Source organism: Centroberyx affinis, unplaced genomic scaffold (genome assembly GCF_046629955.1).
Source record: "Centroberyx affinis isolate AG114_WGS23_722 - 3 ecotype Tasmania unplaced genomic scaffold, CSIRO-AGI_Caff_v1 ptg004288l_1, whole genome shotgun sequence".
Taxonomy (NCBI): domain Eukaryota; kingdom Metazoa; phylum Chordata; class Actinopteri; order Beryciformes; family Berycidae; genus Centroberyx; species Centroberyx affinis.
Genome location: NW_027282008.1, coordinates 113,608 through 130,521, shown reverse-complemented (window position 1 = coordinate 130,521; position 16,914 = coordinate 113,608). Strand labels below are relative to the sequence as shown.

The window sequence follows — 16,914 nt, the reverse complement described above, 5'->3', positions numbered from 1 at the left end:
GCTCTTCAATATAAACAACCACGTGGGTGAATAATTTTGTTCCTGCTCACCTAAAAATAACTCCACTTCCCTGTTGTCTTTACTGGCTTTCACCTGCAAAATTTACAGCACCAACACGCCAATATGTAGAGCTGCGAGAGTGACACTTGTACATGAAGCAATGAAACTTAGACCGCTTTTAAAATATAGAAAATTTATTAAAATAATGTACATCAATGTAACATCCAAAACAATGCAATACAGGCAACATTTATAAGAATAAAATGCAGGATTTATTTTTTAAAATTTTAGTGCTGAAATAAAACCAGCAGCACTTTAATAAGAGGAATTATTTGCTTAGAAATGCATTGCACACAACAATCTGAAATGACCCTTTTCTACCGCACCAAGCATTACCGAAGCCTTTAAGAGCAATTTGTAAAATACCGTTTAAAAATACAAACTGGCACAGAAGTACAATTCTAATGGTTCAAGTCAAAGCCTCTTAAAATGACAGAGTGATTGCATCAAACAGCAGTAAGCGTGCAGAGGTTCCACTGCCAGAGAATACAGCTTGCAATATCTACACACACTAAAAACTAACTTGATTTTTGATGTACACAACAAAAGAACTCTTATACAAATTCAGTACGGTTCATCTGCATTTTAATGTGTTCAAATCTGGATTCATGCCATTCAAAAGAATAATTCATTCTTCCTGCTGAGGCCCTGTTGGCCAGTACACTTTCATACACACTGAATTTGATGATGATATCAGACAAACTCTGGCTCCCGGTCCTTGTTCCTGGTCAGGGGTAGTTTCTTTCCACACAGGCGCGCCAACGGGTGTCCCGCGAGGCTCAGGACGGGGGAGTAGGGGTAGTTGTTGTTGGACTGGTTCACGTTGAGCTCCGCCAGAGAGCTGCTCAGATCCTGCTCTCTGTGGGTCTCGTCTTCTGGCGGCTCGCTGTCTGGCGGGGCCGGGGGCTCTCCTCCTTCAGACGACTCCGGTTTCTCCCGGTCCTGATCCGCATCTTGTTCTGCATCAGTGTGGGACGCAGACTGGCTGGACAGGTCCAGACTGTCCCTGTAGCTCAGCTGGTCGTCGTCCATGCTGACCTCGCTCTCCTGCTTGATCAGGCAGTGGGAGTGCTGGGAGTGTGCGGTCCTCTGGCCGCTCTCATCCAGCTCCGAGTCGGAGTCTGGAAGCTGCTCGCTGGAGCCCAACGACCCCAGAGAACTACCTGGATGGAGCAGAGAGAGAGGGACAGTGGTCAGGAAGGGGTTCAAGAACTGGGTACAACTGAACTGAATTTTAAATGGAGAAGGCCTGTTGAGGAAATAATTACATTTTGTGTGTGTGATGAAAATGTATCCTGCCTGCTTTAAAATGGCTAAGAGAACATGAGTGAACTTCTTTGCATAGGTAGGTAGGAACTGGAAGTTAGTGCAGTTACAATAATTACGTGGTGTAAACTATTATGCAACCTAGGCGTTATCAAAACTTACCACATCCCTCCTCCATCTTGTCAGAGTCTGGTTTGTTCTGTTCCTCTCTGCCTGCCTCTTCCTCTCCGTCAACAGAAGAGCTCTCAGTCCTGCCGTCTGTATTCCCACTCTGAACCAGCAGGGGGGGACAGTCAGAAGTAGGCCAGGAGGTAGAGGAAATTATGAGGTTCATACAGGGAACAAGAAAAACAACGTGTACCTGTTTCTTATTACCGACAGTGTATGACACATGCAAATGAAAAAGGGAAGTACTGAATTCAAACAAATCATGACTGTAAAATGATTGGTGAAATGGGTGTGCTGACATTTTAGTGTCTCTGTATTTGCTCTTGTCTTTCTACAAAGAGGTTTTAACCTTTCCTTGACAAACTTTCAGTTTATATCATGTAAAAAAAAGTAAAATTTAAGATTTTATTATTAAGAATAACAGTATTTGGTAAATGGTAAATGGTAAATGGACTGCATTTATATAGCGCTTTTATCCAAAGCGCTTTACAATGCCTACATTCACCCATTCACACACCGATGGTGGCAAGCTACCACGCAGGGTGCTGGCGCAACCATCGGGAGCAATTTGGGGTTCAGTATCTTGCCCAAGGACACTTCGACATGCGGACTGGAGGAGCCGGGGATCGAACCACCGACCTTATAATTAGTGGACGACCCGCTCTACCTCCTGAGCCACAGCCGCCCCCATCTAGTATTTGTCCCCTACACACCGGCCACAAACACAGATACACACACAGCCCTACCTGTTGAGTGGAGGTGGAGGCGGTGTGGCTGGTGATGCTCGAGGACGAGCTTTTGGACTGGAAGATGGATGTGTAGAAGACGATGAGGGCCTCTACGATGCGGGCCTGGTGGGGGTAATCCACCAGAGAGGACAGGGACACCGTGGCCCCTGTGGGACGGGGACGCATCAGGGACGGCCCAAACACAATCCCCAGGTTACTGGGACTCATCTTGTTGTCCTGCTCCAGCTCCGCAATCCTGGGAGGAAAGAGGAAGAGGGGATGAATTTGACAGTTTGATGAGAAATCCATTCATCAAAGTCTGGTCTTGTTTTTTACCTGGCTATATGAATAGAATTGCCTGTCAAACGGTGTCTGTAAAGCAGATAGCTACTGACCTACGGAGGTGGCGTGTGAGGTAGCGCAGCGTAGCGATGTTAGCCTTGGGCAGATCCTTCAGAAGCTCCTTCAGCTTGTCCACCAGGACCAGGACGTCCGGGTCGGTGTCAGGGCCCAGGTCCACCAGCTCCGACCCCCGGCCCACACTCGGGCTCACGCTGCTCGACTCGGCCTCCTCTCCCTCTGGCGTGTCTGCCTCGCTCTGCAGGCTCTCCTTGGCCAGTCCCATCAGACTGTTGTACATGCGGAACGGCATGATGGGCTCCGGCAACTGAGAGTGAAGGGGAGGGAGCCAGGGTGAATATAGGAGGAGTGTGTGAAAATATATGATTATGTATTTATGATTATATTAAGAGGAAATCAACCCTACAACAAGGTCACATATATGTATTATAGTCTGATCGTCTTTTGACAGTGCAGTTTTGATTTGTCAACATGACAGGTCTCAAGGTGGCCAGGTGACAATAAATCACTTTAATCAGGCAAATAAAAGTCACTTCAACTGTACCTGTCTGAGGTAGAGCTTGAGGACGTTGCTGATGTCGTGTGGTGAACACTGGGACAGTTCCACCAGCTCCTTTCCATTCTCAAAGGCCTGACACAGCTTCTCCACACGAGTCTTCACCCCATTCACCCTGTAGATACCCTGGAAAGAGGTAGAGGGGTTGATGTAAAACACTTCAAGACACTCCTGTGTGTGTGTGTGTGTGTGTGATGTGTATGCGTGAGCAAGAGAAAAGTGGAGGCATGAAGTGATACAACCAAATACAGCACTCACTTTACACAATATTAAAGCACTCCCTCACCTTCATCTTGAGTGCCCGTCTCTCTATCTCAGAGATGCACTTGGTGATGATGAAGGGGATGCCGTCACTGGCACAGCTGGCCACCTGAGAGAAATCCCTGCCGAACAGCTGGAGACGACCCTGCAGCTTCTTATGGCCACACTGGATGGCCAGCGTCTCCAGGCAGCGCTTGTGGCACGACAGGAAACACTGTGAACACAGAAGAAGACGGTGACAGGTTTAGGCAATCACCGAAGTATTTTGCAAGTCATTTTAGGATGCTTGTCTGTAACTGACAATTTTCCTGACACTTGGTTGAAATAAACCAGTCAAGGAGATGCTTGAAGAACTGCACAATAAAACCACTTTTCATGAAATAATAAATCTCTCTTGGAGGAGCCATCTCTCCAAGGGCTTGGTGGTACGGGACATGATGAGGAAGAGTCCTCTCACCTCCTCACACTCGGCCCCCTGGAAGTAAACGTAGCTGTCACACTCCCGGCACTTAGCAGGGGTCCGTAGCTTCCTCAGCCGGTGGGTCTGGGCCGCTTTGGACAGGCCGATGTTCCGGAAAGGTCCGGTGGAAACCACAACGTCAGGCTCCATGCCGTTGATATCTAGAGAGGACGACCCCCATTATACTCACAGACGATTCAGTGGCAGCAATCATAGTCATAGTTTTTTGAAGAATTCCACCAGACATAATTAAAGAATAGAGAGGACAATCTGTAGACCATACTTGTAGTTTCAAAGGAGGCCACGTTCCCGTCCTTCTCATCTGCATCCTCATTGGAGGACATGGTTCCAGTGGAGGAGGTCCGAGCAATTTTAGTGATGTCACCTAAAATAAATAAATACAGTTTAAAAATGCATGCGCTCACACTCACACACTTAAACATACTTTCAGTTGAAGAAAAGCCAGTGAGTTTTTCCTGTTTTTGAGGTGGCTCAGGTTAGTGTGAATCTGTTCCAACGGCAGCGGATTGCAGCTTACTTGTGCTGGCAGAAGGAGACTCCAGGCCTCCCTCTCCTCCGACACTGTCGTCACTCACTGTTGAACCCCACGACTTGTGGCCCCGTCCTGAGGAAGAGACAGACAGAAGATTATGTTTATTTGGCTAAATACCAAACTCCCCTAGCATTTTCTAGTCCATTTTGTCCTATGTTGTAAAACTATCAACCATTTTAGGATGATGAACAACAAAACACTCACTTAAATCCCTTTCCTAACCCATATACTGTTACATTACAAAATTGTATCCCATGGCAACTATCCCATCTGGTTACTCTTGAAATATGCAATGAAATGCATAATATAAACCACAGGCAAAACTCTGGTCTGCATAGACGACTCAATAATACAATACTAAATGTGTTTTACAAAACATCACTCACTCTTCCGGTTGGCTTCTGTGTCTCTGCCCTCCCCAGCTCCTGTATCCACGGTGCTGGCAGGACTGTCTGTGTTGAAACTGTCGTTCCTTGGCCTGTGGCCCTGCCTGCAACAGTGGTGACTTATAAGTAAAGTAAATAATTTCAAAGTGATATATATTTATTATAATTATTTCAAGTTTCATTTGAAAACCTATGCATCTATTGATAAAATGTTCAATAATTATCATAATCACAACTGTCATCTTCTTCTCTGCCCCAAACTGTCACTGCTCCTTCAGCCTGTGTTTTGACTCTGGCATCACTTACTGTGTGGAAGCGGTGCTGGAGGGGGAGTAGGCCTCGAACGTGTAGTGAACAGCAGGCTGCTCAGGCAGCTGCAGGTCTCGGACATAGGCGGCGTACTGCTGGCCGGGGTCGTACAGCTTACTGCTCTCACACAGAGTCTGGTAGTGGACGGGCAGAGCTACAGTCTGCATGTGCATGATCTGGTAGTAGGAGATGGTCGCCTGGAGGAGGAGGGGACAAAGGGTTAACAGAGGTCAACAAAAGGATCAGGGAAGATCTTTATAATGGCCAGCACATGGATAAATGGGACACTTGTCAGCTTCCATCATCATGCTGTACTTAAAGATCCAGTGCAATGAGATTTTCATCATCATAGTGACGGTTCTCACTCAGTCCTACAAGCTTTGTACCATCTAACCATCAAAAACTAAAAAAGTGATGCTCTGTGTGTTAGAAATCAGCATCACACTTTTCCTGACCGAGCTGAAATCTTTGCACTGGATCTGTAACTATATAAGTTGAGGAGAGGTAGCAGGTTGACACTAGTCTACTGTAGTGATGAGGACGATCACAGTGAGGTCTTGTGTGTGTGTGTGTGTGTGTGTGTGTGTGTGTGTGCGTGTCTGTGTGTGCTGACCGAGCGCAGGGTCTGGTCACTCTGTTTGATGACCTCCTGCAGCTGTCGCAGCACTGTGACCTTGGTGTGCTCCAGCTCCAGCTGCTGAGTGGTGGCGTCTGCTATACAAGTCTTGTAGGTGGCCTCCGCCTCGTCCGCCTGCACGCACGAATACACACACACAAACACACACAATCTTAGTTTGTGTTCATTCTCTTTATCCAAACACCCACTGGATAAGAAGTCTTTCAGATGTGAGCCTTGATAGATGATGTGTCATCTATCAATGGCAACCAGAGAAAAAGTTCATAAACGCCACATAACTGTTTAGGATAAATGTAAATAATAATAAATGACTCAACAAAGCAGAAATAAACCCACAAAATATCAGACACAGCAAAAAAAAACAATGGTGCTAAACATGAAAGATGGGTATGAAAGGTGAATCCCAGTTGCATCATTTCCTGAGGTTAAATCTCCTAAAAACCTATAAAATAAAGAACTGAAGTTGGACTGAATTGAGTTGTAGGTGTTGATGAGGACCTTGTTGCGAGCCTCTTCCTCTAATCGTTTCTTCTTCTCCACAGACTTGGCCGTGGATCCCCCTCCCTCCTCCTCGGCTCGGCTGGTGGCTGTCTTGGCCTTGTCGTACTCCTCCCAGCGGACCATGTAGACTTGCTTGGCCTTCCGCAGGTTCACCTCACACTCCATCTATGCACACACACACACACACACACACACACACACACACAGAGTATAGGAAATCGTTTCTGGTCCTTTCTTTACATTTCCTTTTTTACTTGGAGATAATACACCAAAATAGACCACTGCTTCATCAAATCCTGTAAATGTGAGCTTCATGACCAAGTGTCAGAATCAGACAAACATGTATTAAACAAACCTGTTGGATGCGCGCACACACACACACACACACACACACACACACACGCGCACACAGGGGAAGAGATCATACCAGTTTTCTCCTGGCTCGAATCCAGTGCTCCTTGATCTCCTTCCGTCTCTTTTCATGCTCCTGTTTACGCTGCATCAGAGGCTGCACAGACAAACACGTAAAACAGATTAACATGAGGAGTGTAGAAAGAATCATGTCACAGGTCTGATGAATGTCTGCTTATGGACAGTATAATGTGTGTATGTTTGTGCGCATGTATGTGTACCTCAATTCAACTTTGTCATTCCACCTTACACAAATGCACAATGAAACTTTTTCATTTCAAACAAGAGTAAAAATAAGAGTAGCACAGACGATAGAAAGAAGAACAGTGCAACAATGCAATGATAGGACAAGTACTGTGTACTGAAGCAATCAGTACTACAATAACAATAACAGTAGCTGTATAAGTAACTGCTGCAGGGTGATTCAAGTACTTAAGCATTAAAATTCAAGTATTGCAGAGTCACAGTTAGAAAAGTGACTGGTGCATCAGGTAGAAAGTTCAGTGAAAGTTCACCTGGATGAAGGTCTGGTTGTGCAGTGTGGTGTTGGCCTGCTGAAGCCCCACAGTCTGCTCCTGGTCCTGTTCCAGAGCCAGAGAGTAGATGGAGAAGAAGGGCATGTGGGGCTGGTGGGAGAGAACAGCACACAACACAGACACACACACACACACACACACAGACACACACACACAAGGGAGGAGAAGGTATGAAATTGAACAGAACAGATGGACAGATCGCTAAAAGTGATTTTCTAGTCAAGAGTACATTCTACATATTAATAGTTCAACATCACTGACAACCTCTGAGAAATGTAGAGGTGGAATAAATTATGTTTACATGTGTGATGCTGTGTTTGCAGGAGTGGTAGAGTCTCTGGAGGCCCTTGGAGAACTCCATCTCTGAAGGAGAAAAGGTAAATAGAGTAAGAGAGTCAATTAGCAACTGAATGTGTAGGGCAAAAGCGTTAAGACAGTCTTTCTATGATCGTCTACCTACCCAACGAAGTCCGCTTCTCCACGTAGCTCATCAGGTCCTTCATATACTTGGAGATGGTCTTGGCGTAGAGCAGAGCAGAGTCCACTCCTCCCTCGCTGTGCTGGAGGATAATGTCCACCTCCTCTGCCCGGCCTACACATGAACACACTTGCAGGGTTACTGGACTGCAACAAGCGCAGATTCTGTGCCGTTCAACAGTGCATAGTGTATAGTTGTTGGAGAGATGAGAAGAGGATTGTGGGAGGTGACAAATGTGCAGCTAAAGGTGTGAAGACTCATAGTTAAAGTGTCATTTGGCAAGATCCTGTTTTGATGTGTTTGGTGGCAACCTGTCATTTGTCACTGCTGTGGCGTTTCTGCAGTGAACTTCCCAGATATCACTTTGCAATCAAACAGCGCGGCCGGTGCTGTGGCATCTTCTTTCTTTGATTTTCTGCTGATGAAGTTTCAGTTTCTGTAGGTGCCACTATTTTGTTTGTCGGTTCAACTATCACTGCTCATGCCAACTACCCACTTCTTCTTTTACTTATTCCAAACAAACTGTTGCTGCTGCCGGCAACGTAAACGCATCACTTCCCGTGAGCCGAATGATTTTTTTTCCGGGGTAAGACCAAATTGACGCTGGGTGTTTAGAACAGCAAATGTAAAAGCTTTCATGAACTGTTTATAGGTTGAATCACTGTTGTGTTATATCAATCAAGTGATACAGTGTAGCAAACACTGATTTATTGATTTATTGAACATTGATTTATCTAAAAATGTCACAGATTATATTACTTTAAATGTGAAATTCTCACAATTATACAACTTTTACAGGAGGAGAGAAAGTGAGAGGAGTTGGGGAACGAATGTGGAAGGCCAGAGGGGCAGCAGGTCTCACACATGGCACTTGTGAGGGACTTGGAAAGACAAAGAGACTCTGAGAGCAACAGAGTGAGCAAGAGCAAGGGAGCGAGTGGAAGAGAGACACCGATCCCCTACCCATGTCCTGCAGGTCACTCCTGAACTGGCCTCCATCTGCTCCCTGGCCTGACGCAGCGTACAGGTTCTCCATTGACTGCAGAGGACGAAGAGTTCTGTTAGATGACTCATTACTGACAAGTAGAGCACAAACCTCAAAGGGTTTTTTTCCCCAGCGGAAACTAGGAGTGGAAATCTGTTATGCAGAGTGAGGCTTAATCCATGGCTGTGAATCTGATTCATCATTTTAGATCGTTAACGACTCCTTCTGTATTAGTTAACCCCACTATTTTTGAAATTGGCAGATGCTGGTGGCACTGTGATACTCGTCTGATATGGGTGCTGATACTGATGTTATGTACCATCTAAATAATGCATTAACATGAAATGAAAGCACAAAAGATTAGATTGTGCACCACAATAGCCACATTGTGTAGGTCTGATGCCAGTAGATTATAGTGATGAATGGGCTTAGAGGGGGACGTGTTATCTGGTATCTCAGAAACTGCCTGCTTGTGTCCGGGTGTGTGAGAGAGAGAATGAGTGTGTGTGTGTGTGTGTGTGTGTGTGTGTGTGTGTGTGTGTGTGTAAAAGGAACTGGCAGAGATGAAGACACACAGTGTGTCGCGGTCAAGAAAATGGCCTGACTGTCCTGGAAATCTCAGGCTGTCTCCTCTTGTGACAGAATAGTGTGCGTGTGCAAGCGCTCTAACACACACACACACACACACACACACACACACACATACTGCACTTAATTAGACACATTTGTCTGTACACACACACACACACTCACCCTGCTCTTCTCAGTAGGCAGCAGGGAGAGCAGGGTGCTGCTGTCCACTTCTCCCATGAGCAGTTCGGACACACTGGGGGGAGACACAACATACAGACCATTACATCATTACACTATGGCAGCAGCACAAAAACACATGTGATAAATGTGATGAAAGAATGTGTTCAAAATCAGACATCTCATTTCAGCAATAATGATCTATGTTTGTGAAAAAAGGGGAGACAATGGTAGAGAAGATTAAAAATGAAATTAAAAAGGAGGAAGAGGCCCTAAATAATCTGTACTGGCTTTTTCCTAGTAAGTCTGATCTCACTCTCCAATCTCCATGTTGCATTTCTATCTGTCAAATTACCCATTTGTATTTGTTTTTCTTCTCTGCTTATCCCCGTCCCCTGAAGAGGCCTTGTGCCATCTATCATTATGATTAAGTTAGTTGATCTGTCTGCTACAATACAGGTTAAACAAATAAAAAATGACATCTCCATCTTGATCTTTTTTTATGTTCATGTCAGTAGGGAGTCAGAGAGAGGAAGAGAGCGGAAGAGCTGATGAGAGATGAGGAAACAGCCGTGCCAGGCCGACCTCAACTGTCTCTCTGCCAGCTCACTTCCTCCTGTTGTCTAAGCCCTTAAATGGCACACAGAAGCAGCTTGTGATAAATTGTGAGCAAGTATACATAAGGAACAAATTTCCCTCTTCATTGTCTATTCTCATCATCAAAATCTTCTTTTCAAAAGGGAGAAAAAGTTCAGGTACAAATATACTTGGATCGTTTCCGGCCTGCCTGTCACAGTTTTAACTCAAAGTCTCATTGTCGCAGCTACACACATCACTCTTATGCATTTCAATGTCCAAGTGGGAGAGAGCGTTTCACATGTTTCTCCTCAGTCGATAGCAATCTGTTCACTCAACAGCCCGGCAGTGAACGGTGTGTCGTACGTGGTAGAAGAGAGAAAAACCACTTCCTGTTTTCAGCTCCGCATGCAAATGTGTCACCATCACTGCACTTCTCTCTAATCTCCCAACAATAGACAACGTTGTACACGTATCACACACACACACACACACACACAAACATACACACACCGCCTGATTCTGTCTGTAAATGACGCAATATCTGTTCAGACACCATCATGGAGACACCGATGCATGGCTCCATTTCATTATCAAAACTATAATACGCTCCTTGGATCGAGTACACCGACTTATCTTTTAAATACAAACAAAACCAATAACAAATACCACTGATAACTACAGAAAGGGTTATTATTAGGATGAATGGGTTGTAGTTTGAATATTAGAAAGACAGAGGGGTTATGAGGTGAGAGGTGTAGCAGATACTATACTATACTATATGTAGCAGATACTCACTTGCTGCTAAAAGCAACTGCGATGGTTTCAATGGCTTTCTCAAAGTCCTTTTTATCTGCCTCGTTACAAAGCTCATAGTGGAAACCTGAAAAATCACAGAATAACCATTAGTTTCACTCAAGGTTAGGAATATAATGTGTATAATATTAACCCATTTTTAACAGATTAAGAAAAAAACGACCTAATTATTACTTACATCACACCAAGTACAAAGGATGTCAAGTTCCCCTTTTATATTTGACTTTTAGGATGAATGAGGACCCACCCACCCCTCACTACTGTACAATGGATAAATTAAATCTATGTATGCCACTCAAAAAATAACGAGAGGGAGGTCCACAACTTTTCACTGGAACTTGCCAACTATGGATAGATTACATGGACTCTAATTGTTGAATTGTTGAGTGTTTCAAGAATAAGTCAATTTATGAAGAGATGAGAGGGTCAGTGAGGGGCAACAGGAAAAGATTGGGAGGTAAACAGGGGAGATAAATATAATATATCCACAACATAATATGGATATGTTTGCTCACTGCTTTGCTAAGGTTGAATGTTTAGATCAGAGCTTAGTGGACAAGTCTGTTTGTATTTTAGAAGGCAGACTAGTGGACTACACATATGATGTTATGGATTTATTGAACCCTGACAGATAGAAATATGGCTTTGTATATCTTATTTCTTGACAATTTCAAAACAGAATTTTCCCAAAAAAGATGAAAAAAAAAAATGAGAAAAATACATATTCACCTTGTTATTTTACCTAAAAACACATCCTACTCTTGATATTTGTTTTTCCATGAATCTGTGTGCACACTTGAGGGCCTCCTGAGCAACTGACTGACCTTTGACCTTTGATATGAGTTTGCCGGCAGCAGTCAGGATCTCCACGGTGTTGAGCAGAGGATAGGTGTTGATGACCTGACGCAGCACCCGCAGGACCTCCCCCAAACACTCATGGGCCAGGGGGCGCCGACTCTCCTTCTTACCTGGAAGAGAGGGAGGGAGAGGGAGAGAGAGGGAGAGGGGTGAGAGGGCGAGACGATCCCTCGATGGTCATGACAGGACAGAGATGGGCGGAGAGACAGACAGGCTGACCGCACAGAGTCGGGATGACGATAATGGGAAAACAAGACAGGCTGTCAGACGGGTCAAGTCAAGGGAGACAATGTCAGCGCCATTCCAGCCCCTCTGCTTTGATGTCAGTAGTGACACATCTGCAGCCTACTTCCCTATTTCCTCATTTCAGACACGCACACACACACACATGGGTTTCTCAAACTGCTGTTGCACTCTCACCCTCCTCCATATTTTTTTTCCATCAAGGCAGCTCACTCAGGAGGCCAGCCAATCATCCGTCCTCCCAGAACAGTCTGTCTGTGAATGTGTGTCAGAGTGTCTGTGCTGCAGTAGCAGACAACAGAAGGGCAGAGTGACCTGAGGTTTGTGTCACACAGAGAGGATGTGGTCTATTCTATTGTTTTGCCAGATTAGAAACTAATTCTGGTGCTGCTCCGTCAGCTTTCTGTGGCCGATGAAAATCAAATGACCTTACTGGGAGATCGAGATGGAGAAAACAGCTCACTTCAGCTTGTGCGCTCATCACCGCGTTACTTCTTGACTTTAGAAAAAGGGTTTGAGTCAGATGTTGGGAGACATAAAGGGGACCTAAGAGACGAGGTGAACCCCAGCGATCGTATTTGTCAGAGTAAGGATGGAGGAGGCGAGACGAAAGCTCTGATCGTGCTGCTGATGTAATAGGTGGAGAGGTCACAGCGATGCAGCCGGCGTATCAGAGGAGGAAGTGTGAACGAGGCCTTTCTGTCAGAGGCCATCCATCATGGCTTCCTGTTTAGAAAGCTCGCGCTGGGTGGAGAACAAGACAGAATAGAGCCAGATAAAGGCAGACAGACATTCATATAAACAGAGAGCGCTCTCATCATTATCATGAGAAAACTGCTCTGAAAAATGTCTCTCAGCTGTAGAGAAATGACCTGCTCTGAGGCCTTAAATACTTGAAAATACCCCTCTGCCACTTCTTTTTAAGCTGAAAGACATCCAGTTTGTTGAGCAGAAAACATTATGCCTGAGGTGGGACTCGGTCTTTACTCTATGTGGTCTAGCCATGGGACAGCATAGGTGTTCTGCCATTGTGAGCCTCGCTGCACAGTGCAGGAGGGGAAGAGAGTGTGTAAGAGGCTGCAGTAAACAAGAAGCTGGTTTCCTGCTGGAGACAAGAGTGCGGTCGGCTCTGTGGGCGCAGCGGAAACGCAACCCTTCAGTTGGAGAGAGGAAGCTCAGATCCACTCTTGTTAGCTCGCTTGTGCAAAGTGGCCCCGCCCTTTCCCCCTCCCCCTCCTCTCCCCTCTCCCCACACACACAACACACACGTGGTGGAGAACAGGGGAGATGGAGGACTCTGAAAAGGCCCTTTGTGGATTCCTTGTGTCCTCCTTATCAAAATGGGTTGGAGCAGGCTGCGTGACCCCCCCCGGCATCACAGGGCCAAGAGGGGAAAGACGAGGCTAAACAGTATTGTTCTGGCCACATGCTAACGTGTGCTGCATCATGTAGGACGACCTAAGATTTCATGCACACTCACACACATACACAACGCAAAACAATAACACACAGCAGAAACAATGACATACTGTCACCACCCAGCAGCCAAAAATCATAACTGACAATGAACAAAGGCACATTAATCACACACACACACACACACACACACACACACACACACAACTATGTTTTGTCTCCACAGTTGTGAAAACAAGCCCTATTCATATCCCCACGTCTGCGATCCCTAGCACAGGAGGAGGTTCAGGTCTCATTCCCAAGAGAGCTTGGCCCAAACCCAAATCAACCCATAGCATGTGTCCCCAAACAAACTTGTGTTTCTGTGACTTGTAATTTGGCAAAATTGCACCCAGCTTACAAGAGAGAGCAGAGCCTAACCAATCCTGACAGTCAGTAAATATTTGGGATCCTCTAAATCATATATCACCCTTTCATGAAATGCTCAGGGGGACCGGGCTCCTGCGGGTCGATTTTTGGCTCGCTCTCCACCTCACCCCTCTGTGAACTGCGCTTGGTGGAAGTTTGCAAGACAAAGTTTTTCAAGAACAATATTCTTCACACTTTCTCTTTCTCTCCTCTCACCCTCGGCCATCACCACATCCTTCAGCTTCTCCACGGCCTCTGCGAAGCGCGCCACGTCCCTCAGCAGGGCGGGGATGTCCTCCACCTCGATGGCCGTGCTCTCCGGACCTTCGGGTGGAGGGGTCGGGGTCAGCGCCCCTTTCCCCTGGCCTTTAGTGAACACCCATGACTGGAGCGGGAATCCTGAGAAGACACACAGATCATCATCACTCCAGCAAACATTTACAGCCTCCTTTGGTATTTTCACTTGATAATTGACTAAAACGATTAATCAATAAATGTTCTGTCGACCAACTGATCGATTAATCGACTAATCGTTTCAGCTCTAGTCACCTGCTCAGTCATGTAAGCAGAAGGTGCTCCTAATATTTTGCACACTCAGTGCATGTAATAACTGCAAGCGTTTTTTCCACTACATTTGATATTTGCTTTTAGTATTTGTGGTTCATGTTGATGTTGATGTTTCAGGCTGCTGTGTGGATGTGACAGGTCAAGAGCAGCAGACAGGAACAAGACGACATTCCACCTAGGGCTGGGCAATATGGATAGAATCAAATATCACGATATCTTTGACCAAATACCTCGATATCGATATTGTGACAATATTGTAGGGATGACTATTGGTGCTTTCACAAAATATTTACACAATGAGATTTGGGTAAAGGCAAAATAATAGAACAGCTAGAACAGTCTGGTAAGTTCAGAAAATTACATCACTTTACTGTAATGCAGCCTTTAAAACCAGGAAAAGACAACACAACACAACAGTCTCATATCACGATATAGATATCATATTGATATATTGCCCAGCCCTAATTCCACCGCATTTCATCAACAGTTACTGAAGCTGTGAGCAGACCTGCAGCGCTGGCGTGTCTGCTGAGGGCGGTCGGCCTCTTCAGCGTGGCCACAGGAGACGGGCAGCCCACCCCCTGCAGTGCGGCCAGCTTGCTGTGCTGGGGGCTGGGGGTGCCCGGGCAGGACAGGGACGGGTCCTGGAGCCCGGCGGAGGTGGGGGTGAGGGTGGCAGAGGAGGAAGAGGAGGAGGGTGAAGAGGAGAGGGTGACGTCGACAGCATCTCGACGAGGCTGCTCCTGGAGAATGGACAGCTGCGAGAGAGACACAGAGAGAGACAGAGAGAGAGAGAGAGAGAGAGAGAGAGAGAGAGAGAGAGAGAGAAAGCGAGAGAGAGAGACAGAGAGAGAGAGAGAGACACAGAAAGAGAGAGAGAGAGAGAGAGACAGAGAGCGAGAGAGAGAAAGCGAGAGAGAGAGAGAGACAGAGAGAGAGCGAGAGAGAGACAGACAGTGAGAGAGAGAGAGCAAGAGAGAGAGAGATAGAAGATACAACAGAGACATAAAGATCAAGGCAATCACATGATTTATGCCATCTAGTTCAGGGTTCAAACCAAACATGACCCTCTTTTCTTTAGTGGCCATGACAACTGACGACCTTAAACCCAGCACTGTTGTTGGTAAACACACACATGAAGACTTTCACAAGATCCTGTGTTGGGTTGTGCAACACTTCCTGACTCCAAGCTGTTTTAGGGTGTGGCAAACCGAGCCGTGTCTAGAAACACAGAAATGTCAATTACTGTTTGGAGTAAGTACAGTGTCATTTCAGAAAGGGTACGGCGACCTTCACATTTGCCCACAAAACACAAAGAAAAAGGTTGTGGATGCATAAAGCGAAACGTACTAAAGACTGCAAAGTAGCTCAGTGGGCATCTCAACTCTTTTGGGAGTCATAGCACTGTAGAGCCTTGTAGTTTTTTTGGTGTAGGCCTGACAGGTGCATGGCCTCCAGAAGCAGGAATAACTGTAGCAGGTGGCTTTTCTGCAATAGGAAGGATCACCTTTTATAGTCCTCTAAACTGTGATGGGATCACTACTATAAAGTATGCAAATCATTTGTAACTGAATCCTCAACTTCACTTGCATCACTTTGTGTGGGGAGTCTCAGTTTTACAACTATACACACAAGGATCATGCATATCTGCTATTTGTGTTGGACATATATACAGTATATATATGATGATATGTGTAGAAACAACAAACATACCTGCTTAAGCCATACGCTGTGTTTGTTAGGCAGTATGTCCAGTTTGTCCTTGCCTTTGGACTCGGCCTTCTTAACTCTCTGGCTAGTAGAGTAAGGGTTGTAGCTGGTTTTGCCACCACGTTTCAGCATGCTGCTTTCCCTATTGCTGTCTCCCCATTCTAAGCAGAAGTCACTCTTGAAACTACGTTGATCTCGCAAGAGGATTCACAGTGTAGCTTACCCAGGCTTGGTGGTAAAAACCCCACACAGAAACTTCCTTTGAGCCAGAGATGAGTCAATGTGCAGCTACGCTTCACCAACATTTTCAATAGTCAATACTAAAACACATCATTGCATTCATTATATCAGCATGTAGCTCTGTGGCATTGCATCATAACATATTGCCTTGAAAGTTATCAAATAGCCCTAATAGTTTAACACAGCCAGAGCCCAGTTTCTCACCCACAGAAGCTTGCAACACGAGTCATAAGAGTCATTCAAGTCCATTACTGCTCAAACAAACTTGACTAAACAAACTTTATCTCTGGTGTCAGTAGATTTTGGCTGTCACTCCCCCTACACAGTGCAAGTCACCACTTGTCCAAAGCAGCTTATTCTGCAGTCTGTCCTGTCCTGCTTCTTCTTGACAAGCAGACAGTCAGCAGAGTAAACCAGAAGTGATGCGCTACTTACAGATGAGGCGCTGCTCTGCGGCCCGGGGCTTCCTGCTCGGCTCTTCTTCGAGATGGATGGCGTCTTGATCAGTTCCCGTTTCTTCCTGGTGAACATCTTCAGGGTGCCTTTGCCGTCCATCCCGACTTCTTTGAGTTTCACGTACAACCCCCCCACCCACCCCCCGACTCGCCACTTGGGTGCTCGGCCACTTAATGCCAGCGGTACCTCAGTGCCATCGAGCCCGACCTTCAGCCACGG

The 16,914-nt window shown here is 45.8% G+C and overlaps 1 protein-coding gene across 1 annotated transcript; it reads right to left on the bottom strand.

The window, feature by feature from the left end:
* Positions 1 to 190: 190 nt before the first annotated feature.
* arhgap45b (Rho GTPase activating protein 45b) lies at positions 191 to 16,860 on the bottom strand. The gene is made up of 24 exons (XM_071543310.1): positions 16,675 to 16,860; positions 14,798 to 15,047; positions 13,939 to 14,121; positions 11,622 to 11,765; positions 10,780 to 10,864; positions 9,409 to 9,481; positions 8,634 to 8,709; positions 7,653 to 7,784; positions 7,494 to 7,555; positions 7,172 to 7,282; positions 6,673 to 6,753; positions 6,243 to 6,410; positions 5,721 to 5,858; positions 5,105 to 5,304; positions 4,799 to 4,902; positions 4,398 to 4,484; positions 4,143 to 4,244; positions 3,857 to 4,020; positions 3,425 to 3,613; positions 3,127 to 3,264; positions 2,618 to 2,889; positions 2,241 to 2,478; positions 1,489 to 1,597; positions 191 to 1,223 (listed from the first exon to the last, which is right to left on the bottom strand). Exons 1-24 carry the CDS (start codon positions 16,792 to 16,794, stop codon positions 754 to 756), a joined length of 3,696 nt encoding a protein of 1,231 aa, XP_071399411.1. The 5' UTR covers positions 16,795 to 16,860; the 3' UTR covers positions 191 to 753.
* Between the last annotated feature and the right edge of the window lie 54 nt (positions 16,861 to 16,914).